General features: G+C 38.1%; 1 protein-coding gene across 1 annotated transcript; it reads right to left on the bottom strand.

Annotated features, from left to right (window-relative positions):
• LOC109235811 (putative pectate lyase 2) lies at positions 8,949–10,271 on the bottom strand. Its single transcript, XM_019402063.1, has 5 exons — positions 10,080–10,271; positions 9,747–9,850; positions 9,525–9,619; positions 9,175–9,290; positions 8,949–9,074 (listed from the first exon to the last, which is right to left on the bottom strand). The coding sequence occupies exons 1-5, from the start codon at positions 10,269–10,271 to the stop codon at positions 8,949–8,951; spliced, it is 633 nt and encodes a 210-aa protein (XP_019257608.1).

The raw sequence follows: 11,323 nt of genomic DNA, 5'->3' as shown, positions 1-11,323 counted from the left end.
TGATTGAGCTCAGGGAGTCTTCTGACCCTTCTGCTATTTACTTTCTTGATATGACATGGGGACATGCCATGATTTTAAGTGTGGGTGGGAGACTTGCTCTGATTGTGTGTTGTAATGTATATAGACGTTGTTTGTGCTGTAGCATTAGATTGATGTGTTGTATATATTTGAGTGTGATTATATTAGGAGTAGCTGACTTGGCCCAGCGACGGACACTTGTCGACGGGTCTCTTGAGGGTCGAAGTCGGAATTAATTTAAACTGAAAACAAGTTAGAGGACTCTTCCTGAGGACGGACCACTTGGACAGTAATCTTGAGGGAAGTAGTCCATGTGGAATTTTTTTTTTAATTTTTCTCTTCTAGGTAGTGTAGTACCTCCCCCTTGGTTTTTCTTTTGACCACGGTTCTTTTCCAAGGGCTTTTCTTGAACCGGGTTAGGTAGATTTTCCTTTTGTAGTTTTAGGACTAAGATGGGTGAAGGCTAGAATACAACCCCTGATGTGCACACCTGCAAATAACTAAAACGAACTTGAGAGTGTGACGTCTAGGCTCGCTTGTGGACTCGTAAATCTATGCCTTAATTTTGCACATCTTGTCTTGCTTGAATGCTCGTATGAGTGTGTTGATGAACTGATTCGGAATGAGTTGCATGCTAAGTGTGTGGGAGATATTACTTGCATTCTGTGCCCGCATGCGATACCTAGAACTTGCCCTGTGTGTTTGCAAAGCGAAATAGAAGTTGTTTGGTTTTAGAGATGATTGGATAGGCCATATTCTTTGTGCAACCCTATATAATTGTGAATCCACCTGTATATATCGCCATAGTTAACACCTTTGAGCCTGAAGCCTGTTCTTTGATAACCCTATAATGACCTAAATCTCTGTGTTTGAATAGCTTGATTGTTTGAACCTATACCTCCTAGAAGCGCTTAAATCACTAAAGAACATACAAAAGTCAAAGTGTGGGGTAGTAGGGAGTTAGCGAAAGAAAAAAAAGGGGGAATCAAGAATGAATTGTTTGATTGGTGCACAGGCATTGTAAAAGAAAAAAAAATGAGACAAAGAAAACAAAATAAAGAAAAAAAGAAGAAGCCAGTTGCACCTAAAGAAAAGTGGGGGTCACACGTGAAACAAAAATGTCGAAGAACGATTGGGTTGAGCATGGAAATTGAAATAAAAGGAAGTGTGTATTAAAAGTGCTTAGGGAGGTTAGTCACTATATCCAAATATATCCTACCCGTCCCTTAGCCTACATTACAACCAAATGAAGACCTCTTGATATTTGACTGAACAGCTTGATTAGTAGAGTATTACACTAGGGGCAAGCTTATGGTGTGTCTGTGTGGCATGTGAATGCTCTTTGCTGAGAGTGAGTGAATTCTTTCTATCCTTGGTTCATTATTGTTTGAATTTCATGTGTGGGGAACTTCTCTTAGACTTGTGATGTGAGGGCATGTGACTCAGGAAGAAAAGGTAAATCCTCACTTCTGTTAGAGTAACTAGAGTGAGCACGAGTGTGTCATGTCATGAGAGTCTGCATCTGAGGCATGATTGTTGCATTGCTTAGGTTGGTCCTTCGGAATGGCGAGTGTGTCATAAATTGGGGTAATGTATCAAACGGTTAGGCCTAGAAGTGTGGTTTAACTTGCTCGAGGACGAGCAAAGGTTTAAGTGTGGGGTGTTGATAATAGGTGAATTTAACTATAATCACGCCTTAAATAACCACCTTCTTGTATAGTTTTGATGATAAAAGTGATAAAAAAATGCTCTTATTAGTGCTTTTCATGATTTGCAGGTGATATATGACCAGGGAAGGCTAGGGAGTACTTTTGGAGTCAAAAATGAAGAAAAAGAGGCCAACTGTGAAATTCCCTAAGTAAACCACGCAAAACAGGCCTGAAGATTCAGAGAACTGTGTTGACCGCGGTTTCACCGCGACCGCGGTAGAACCGCGGTAGAAGAGAGCTGCAGATAAAATGAGATTCAGAGAAGTCATTTGGCCGCGGTTTGACCGCGACCGCGGCAGAACCGCGGCGGAAGCAGAAAACTTCAGGGACTAAAGTGTAAAACACGAGATTTTTAGACCTAAACCCTAGTTTAAATACGAGACTTCGCCCATGAGAGGCATGTATTGAATTTTAGAGTATCTTGGCAAGAAAAACTATTGTGAGAGAATACCCAAAAACATAGTTCTTCTTTTCTTTGATTTTTATTGCTAGTTATGATGAATTCTATTTTAGTTTGTTTTCCCATAGCCATGAGTAGCTAAATCCTTTGTCTAAGGCTTTGATGGAACCTATTGGGGGATGAACATCTTGTTTATGTGAATACAAATTGCTAGTTTCAATCTCTATTTGTTCAACTTTGTGCTTGTTGTAGTTAATTGACAGGATCCTCAATTAGTTGTCCCTATTTAGTGTGCATAACTTGGAAAAGAGTGCATATTTAGGTTATTGTTGAACAACACCACTCCCAAAGTATAAGAGGAATCTATAATCGCGGGTTTAAAGGCGGGATTAGGGATAACGAAGCCTTGGGTGTAATCTAAAGTGAATTGTGCTAAATAAAGTAAGCTAGTGTATCTCGGGAGAGTGCAATTAGTATATTACTGTGATTACTCGGGAGAGATTTACGGTAAGATGAGCGTTCATGATTGATAGAGGTGTGTTGGTAAATTTGTATGAGCATAAACAGAAGGGATTCCTTCAATAGGGGAAATCATTGCCTTAGCTTCTTCTCATTATTGTTTACAACCTTAGCATTTTAATTTACATCTGTTTAATTTACTTGCAATCGTAGTTAGTAAAGCGACCTTCAACTGTAATTCAAACATCTGGGAAACTGGTTCTGAAGAGTTTAGTGGGTCTAAAGATAGTGATTGATAGGTTAACTCTCTGTGGATTCGACCCTGGGCGTAATACTCGGGTTATATTTGCAACATCCGCAGAGTCCTTTTTAGAGGGCATAGTTGGGCGTGATCAATAGTTCAAAATGCCACGAGGGTCATCAATCCAGCTACCATCAGAATTTTTGATGTAAATAATTTTATTAGTTCTCTTGTTATTAGTGGCACAAATATGGAAGAACTTGGAATTTGAGTCACCTTCGTTTAGCCAGTTAACCCTGGAGCGAATTTTCCAGTAATCTTCATCTATTTTTAGGAGATTATTATACTTAGTTTTCAGATTTAGTTCAAAATTATGGAGAAAATTGCTATGAACATACGAAGGTGACTTTTGAATACCATTTAATCTGGCTAATAGGATTTTTTTTTACTAAATCTCCAAAGGTATTATTCTTCCATTCAATAATACTAATTTTAAACAAGTTTGATGCTTGAACGAAGTCTCTATTGCTCCAGCAAGAGCTCACTATATTTTTGAATTGAGGATGTCTACACCAATAAGACTCCATTCTAAACGGTTTGGGGAGAGGGTTTGATGGCTTAGGAACAATGTTTATCAAAATGGGGTTATGGTCAGATTGAGTCCTTGGAAGGTGAATTACACTAGTATTAGGAAAAATTTGTAACCAATCATCATTTGCTAATACTCTATTCAATCTTTCCTTAATTCTAGTACTAGGGCACTTATTATTGTTAGACCACGTAAATTTTCCACCTTTGAATCCTAAATCCATAAGGTTGCAACAATTAATTTTGTTCCACAACTTAATAGCCCTTCTTCTATTTATAGGATTACCACCTAGTTTATCTTCGGCTTCCAGGACATCATTTAGATCCCCACCTAAGAGCCATGCACCCTTATAGTTATTAAAAATACTAGTAATGTTATCCTACATGGTATTTCTTTTAGACATGCTAGTGCTAGCATAAATAGTAGTAAAGAGCCAAGTTTTGTGAGTAGGAATTACCTCAATGAGTGCATGAATTTCATTGTTACGCCTGACAAAGTTGCTTACATTAACCACATTTGTATCCCACATAAAGACCATGCCTTCTGATTGACCCTCACCCGGAACCTCTATCATGTCATTGAACCCAAACTCGTTCATTAGGCTACCATGGTTAGTCATTCTAGTTTCCAATAGGGACACCATGCATGGGTGATGGGTGGATATTAAGTCATGAAAGTTTCGTTTAAATTCACCATTGTTACCACCTCTTATATTCCAGATAACTATATTTTTAGCAAGATTCATTTGAAGGTGATTTGGGGGGACAGGACCATTGACTTGTACTGGTTGTGGGAATATGGGGTTCCTTCTTAGTGAGGGAACAAGAATCATAGCTAGTTTCCCCATAGTTGGGTCCTGGGGAGGCCTCATGTCCACTGTGCATTTGAACAGTGAGAGTGGACATGTAAGAATAAGCCTCTTCTCCCTCATCTCCTCGAATAGATATACTTTTACTTCGTCTAGGTTTGAAACCTCGACTGTATGCTCCCCTATAAGATCTATCTCCCCCTCCATTTCTTCCTCCCCTGGATTTCCTAGGTTTTGAGCTATTGGAGATTCTTGAAAGTATGGAATTATTGGAGCTTGGTTCACTGGAACCTCCTGTTGCATGTGGTTCTGGGCTAACTCCCAGTTCATTAGGATTGGGTTCAAGGCCATCATCTCCTGGGGTGGGAAGAAGGGCAGTTCCAGGCCCATGTTTTGCGGGAGGTATGTGTTTTGAGCATAGTGAGGGGGGAGATTCCACTGGGCCCTCATTGATTGGATAAGGTTGTTGTTCATCCCCGGAGCAAGTGGTTGCATGATGTTGTTTACCCAAATATGGTTTAGATAATTGCTCATTGAAAAATGTAGACCCTCTGAAACTACTTGGGCTAGGAATTGTGGATTGTTGATGAGTATGATGCTCTCCTGGCCGTTGATCATCACTTGAAGTGAGATCCCCCTCCCCATTAGACCTAGTTCTATCCAGCTTGTCGGATGATGATTTTGTGGGAGAGGGGGCTGGGCATATACCACTGGTAATGGGAGCATTTGTTGGGGTAGTGGTGGTAAGTTTTCCATGGGAAGAGCTTGGAGGTTTCTTAGTATTCTGATTAATCGATATCTTCTCCGGTTGCTTGGAGGGAGTCTTGGCATTTTCAGTTGAAGAAGGAGAGATATATTGCAAGGAGGTGGTAGGGATGGAGGGTATTATTAGGTCTACTTGCATGCTTTCCGGCTGGGTTAGCGTGTTTGGAGATATAGGAGATATTGCATGGGAGAATTTTGGCACGTGGAGACTGGATTGTGCCATTTGGGTGGAGTAGCTATTGTTATTGGGCATGGCTGTAGCGGCGTGCATTAGGAATAGGGGTGTTGGATTATTAGGGTTGTTTGGGAGTAAGGTAGAGTTTAAATGATGATTATCATCTACATGTGATATATTAGATTGGGTGGAAGTGATTTTAAATGAAGGGTTAGTTATAGCAGGTATTTTGTCCTGTAGTGCCACTAAGTGTGTTTTGTCCTTATTAGAGGATTGGACCGGGTTCAGAGTATTGCCAGCTTGGTATATTTTTGTGTCCAAATTAGTGGTATTGTTGGAGACCATGGGCTGGTTTAGGGTATTTTCAATTTCCGAGTTATTAATAATTAATTGAGAGGAATTAGCTAAGACAGTTTCATTGTTTATAGAAGCAGTATGATCATAATTATCGGAAGAAGTTTTTGGAATAAACTTTGTAGTCTTTGATGGCGAAACCTTACCTGGATAGTGCCTCAAATCTTTGTTAGTATTACCTGGAGTTTGGACTTTAGTTTTAGATACCTCTTTGCCTTTGCTCTGTTGACCTTTCCCACGGCGAGGAAATTGAACAGTTTGCCAGCCTCCCTCATCTGTTGTAGTTGATGGAAATTCATTGTACACTTGATTTGTTAGACCTGAAACAATTTCTTTTGCGGATTGCTTCTCACAGACTAAATCCTTATGGCCTAGAAAACCACACTTTTTGCAGAGATAATTGCTTGCTTCATATTGTATCTCTTGTTTGTGGCTCCCAATTGGAATATATTGTCTGACTGGTTCATTCATCGGCACTTCTATGCATAATCGGGCATAACGCCCTCTTAGCGAAGAGGAAGTGCAGGTGTCCACCCTAAGGAGTTTACCAATAGACTTTTTCACTCTTTGGAGTATTTGTTCGTCGTAAAACTCCGTAGGTAGCTGTGGCAATCTTACCCGTACTGCAGTATGGCTATGTTTTGCCGAGTTTGCAACGAATTTTGGGATCCATCTTTGAGTTGACAAAAAATGTCCAAAGACAAACCATGGTCCATCTTGTAGGATATGGTTCATACTTTCCTCTAGTTGAAGTTTTACTATGTAATAGTCATTTCCTAGGTCTATGAGAGGGAAATTCTCTTTAAGCTTCCATAGGAATTGAATTTTTTGTTTTAGTAGTTGGTGAAGGATCCTTTTGCCATGGAGTTTTATGATGAGGGAATGCTTCCATGGTTGGTAAATCCTTTTCTTATCCTCATTTGAGATGGATATTGAGAGCAGTTTTTCCCCACTGATTCTTCGTTAACCGATAGTGAGATATCTTCAGTTATTTCCATTGGGAAAGAGTCAGAGTCAACGTAATATAAGGAAGAAGCAGAAAAGGTTTCGTTTTTTAAAAGCACTTTTTTGAAATTTAACTGGTGGGAGTCGTTTGGGTTTTTTGTGCTTTCTTTGTCTGAAGAAATTAAATGAGATAGCTGATCTGGAGGCTTGGGAGGGATGTTTGGATCTGCACCGGTATTTTCAGCTGTATTTGAATCAGTATTCATTTGTGGGCTCCGATGAGAAGAGTTATGGGAAGTGGGAAAGAAGATTTAAAGAGCTTTTGGTTTCAACTCTAGAGAGAGAAATTCCAACTTGAATTCTTCTTTCTTCTCGAATTGTGATGCTATGTTGAAAGATTGTATTGGGGGATGGGATTTAAGATAAATTATGCAAACAATCAATCGTGAATTATCAACCGGATTTGAATTCCTCATTTAAATTTATTGATTCTAAACGCAAACTAATTCATTATGCCGAAAAGCCTTGGTAGTCTTCGTCATGTATATTTATAGTATCAATCGTCAAAGAGAAGATTTTATTAAGAACTTGTATTTTTTTTCCTTTATTACTTTTATAATAGAATTTTTTTTTAATGAAATAGTTGTGTTTTTAAATAGTGTAGTTATAAAGCGGGGTTCACGCGCGAGGCGCGTATCCAAAGCTAGTATGAATAGAAGCAAAGAATCTTGTTTTATTATTGGGATAATACATAATTACCCCTCTCAATTAGACTCAGTTGGCCAATTACATACTTAAACTTTGCGGTGATTGAATAATCCCCTAAACTATTTAAAGTAGAATTATTTCACCATTTTTTGTTGACATGGCATAGAAAGTGATTACACTCTCCATTAAACGCGTGAGAAGCAAGTAGAAAAGCATTCTTGACCAGAAAATCAGTAACATTGGCTGGAAAAATTCGTTTTTGACCGTCCAAGCTCCATCATTCCACTTTTCACTCCATCTATAATTTTTTTCTCAATTATTTCAAAACCCCACCTTTTATATCTCACTAACCACAAACCCAACTATGATTTTCCTATAAATTTATTTCAAAGACAAATCTATATTTTTTTTACTGAGTCTAGTATTGTTATCAAGATATTCACTATATTACTTCTGAGCAATTTTCTCGCTTTGGAACTTTTAATATAAACGATAATAGTAGTATTACTAATAGGGTTTTAAATTTTTTATTATTTACATAAGAAAGCAAAGGGAAAATGAGACTAGTGTTCTTGCGATTTTTTCTTCACTATTTGGGAATAAAATCGGTATGATCTATTGATTTCTCAGTTGGACGATGGTGGCTTGGTAGTGGTTTGGATTTCGTGGTTTATTTGTGATGATTCAGTAGGTGGTTTTAGTTTTATGATTTTTGGTGGTTCAAATTGGTGAAAATATGATGAGTAGAAGATGGTGGGAGAAAAAGTGGAAAAAAAACAAAAAAATATTTTTGAAAGAAAAAAATAACGTGGCAATACATGTGGAGTGCCTGAGTACCGCTACCCAACTAAATCTGGTCTTAGTTAGGGGTGGTAATAATTTTACATTGAACAAGTTTAGGAGGGTTATAGGACCTCCCCGCAAACTTAAGGTGTGTAGATGAAAAAATGGGATAATTTAAAATATAGAAGTCTTTTTATACAGAGGTTACATGAATATAGTAAAGAAAAGGAAGCAAAGAATCAGAAATATTATTTACAGTGATCAATATATAAGAAATGTTATTAACATAACAAGATAGCAAGAGAAACTATAGCAATCATTTGATGACTGAATCTCTACCGGAAGATATTTCCTTATTACGCCCCTTAAGATGGTGGGTCGTTTGGAAACATCAATCTTGAAGCAGTTTTTCTCAAAAGGACCACATAACAGAGCTTTGGTAAACAAGTCAGCAAGTTGGTCACCGGAACTGATGTGGACGACATGAAGAACTTTACTTTGAATAAGCAGACAAACCAGTATTCAATCTTAATGTGCTTTATTTTGGAATGGAAGACCGAATTCGCACAGAGGTAAGTAGAACCAAGATTGTCACCAAAAAGTGCAGGAACATCATCCATCGATACGTATAACTATCGAGAAAGATTAATAATTCAGCAAATTTCAATAGTTGTAGAAGCCACTACACGATATTCGACTTCAGTTGAGGATCGTACAATAGACCTTTGTTAGCGAGAGCACCAAGATACTGGACTTTTGCCTATGAAAACAACAAAATCACTTGTTGAGCACCAATCATCTTTGTTTCCCCTCAATCTATATATGAATAGGCATGCAAAGCTAATAGAGAATTGTGATAAAGAAAGATCTCATGATTTTTCGTACCTTTAAGATAGCGCAAGACCCGCTTGAGAGAAGACCAAAGGCGTTTAGTTGGTTGGCTTGAAAACTGAGCAAGCTTGTTTATAAAAAATGGATATTAGGACGAGTGAAATTAAAGATATCGGAGGAAGCCAAGAAGTGCTCGATACTGTGCCGGAACAGTATAGTAGGAGCTATCAGCAAGGCCTAAGTTATGAGTGACTGAAATTGGGGTTGAAACTGCCTTGGCTTCAAGCATCTGAGCACATTCAAGGACATCCAAGATGCACTTATGTTAGGACAAGAACAGTCTTTTAGTGGTTCGATGTGCCTCTGTGCAAGAAAATAGCCCAGATCACCACGGTCTTAAAGGAAAACCTATTGTCAAGACGCTCAACAAATTGATTAGTGGCAAGAGAAGAAAAAACAATAACAATCAAGTCATCAGCATAAAATAGTAAATACAATGAGACACCTGAGCATACGTAAATGAACGAGGAATTATATGAGTGTGCCATAGTAAAATTTGAGGCAAGCAAATATGATTTTAGTTCAGAAAACCATGCACGAGATGTCTGCTTGAGGCCATAAATGGCCTTATGAAGCCGACAAACATGAGTTGGATTAGAGGAGTCAACAAAGCACGATGGTTGATTTATGTAAACTTCCTCTTGTAGCATTCCTTAAGGAAAGCATTACTAAAATTCACTTGTTGAAGAGGCCAATTCTAACAATGGCAAGCCCTGTTCTTTGATGGAAACCTTTGGTGACGAGCCGCGTCTTGTACGTGTTGTTGACACAACCCTGTAACACAAATTATTGTCAAATGTTGCATTATCTTAAATTATTGTCATACTTGGTCCAACTGCATAATCTATTCACAGTTGTTTCAAAGTATTGTGATTAATCTTGGATAATCTTAATTAGGTACCTTGGCATTCTTTGAACTAGTTCACGGCCAAAATGGTTGAAAGCTACCGTGACTTTCATGCTTCTGTCTGCAGTATATTCATCATTGTGCCCCAACAACATAACCTAGAAATTTGATTTAAGGTCAAAATTAAAAAGATCACTACATCTTTCTGTCAAACGCAGAACCAAGATTTTATTTCAGTTATTATTTTACAACTAAATCAATCAACCATACATCAATTTCAAGTCAGTTGGGGTGTAAGCTTAGCATAAATGTGCATGTTAAAAAAATCCAACTACATAAAGTTTGACTCAAAAGCAGTAATGTGCATTGAAAAAGTTGGAGACTTACTTTGTCATGCTCAGTGAAGTAACTGTTCGATATAGTTACTGCAGTTGAAGCATGAATAACATCGAGTAGACCATCTGTTGCACGAGCAAGATAACAATGATCAATCCAAACATTCGATGATCCAAACACACTTATCGCATCACTATCAGAGGCTGATCTTTCACCAACATGTTCTGGACTACTACGAACCATCCTTTTTTTACTAGGCTTACAATCATGGATACTAATCCCATGAATAATAACATTTGTAACATAGTCCAATGTTATGCATGGACCATTAGAAATCTCAACTCTCCTCAATAGGGAATGATTAATCACCAGGTATGGATGGATACAATGCATACTTCTTCAAAAAAGTATGGACTATTGTGAAGGCAGAAATTGTTGAAGCTATTAAGGAGTTCTTCAAAACTGGGAAAATGAATAGGGCAATTAACTGTACAACTATTACTCTGGTTCCAAAGACTACCAAGCTAAATACAATGAAAGAGTATAGACCTATTGCATGTTGTTCTGTGCTATACAAAATGATTGCTAAAATACTAGCCTCTAGATTGCAAGAAGTGGTTCCAGATATCATTTGTGAGGCCCAGGCAGGGTTTATACCAGGGAGGAAAATAGCTGACAATATCATACTTGCTCTGAGCTAGTCAAGTCCTATACAAGGAAGAATGTATCTCCTAGATGCATGATAAAAATTGACTTGCAAAAAGCATATGATTCTGTTGAATGGCCATTTTTGAGGTAGATGCTCATTGAGCTTGGATTCCCAGATCAATTTGCTCTTTGGATAATGGAGTGTGTTCAAACAGTAAACTATACTATGATGATCAATGGTGATCCAAGTGGACCTTTCAATGCAGCTAGAGGGCTTCGACAAGGAGATCCAATATCTCCTTTCCTATTTGCAATTGAGATGGAGTATCTAAGTAGACAACTCAATGAACTGAAGGAAGATAGATTATATCAGTTTCACCCAAAGTGTGCAAAACTAGGTATTACACATCTTAGTTTTGTGGATGATCTGCTGCTGTTTACCAAAGGGAACTTATCTTCTATTACTGCTATCTATAAGTGTTTCAGACAGTTCTCTGAAGCTTCAGGATTGCAAGCTAATCTTGGGAAGAGTTGTGTGTATTTTGGTGGAGTTAAGAAGGAAACTCAAGACATCATATTGAGTCATTTGTGGTTTGTGCATGGAAGTTTGCCTTTCAAAAACCTGGGAGTGCCTCTATCAACAATGA

Source organism: Nicotiana attenuata, chromosome 12 (genome assembly GCF_001879085.1).
Source record: "Nicotiana attenuata strain UT chromosome 12, NIATTr2, whole genome shotgun sequence".
Classification (NCBI taxonomy): Eukaryota; Viridiplantae; Streptophyta; class Magnoliopsida; order Solanales; family Solanaceae; genus Nicotiana; species Nicotiana attenuata.
The sequence above is the reverse complement of the archived record's forward strand: the minus strand, read 5'-3'. Positions and strand labels throughout refer to the sequence as shown.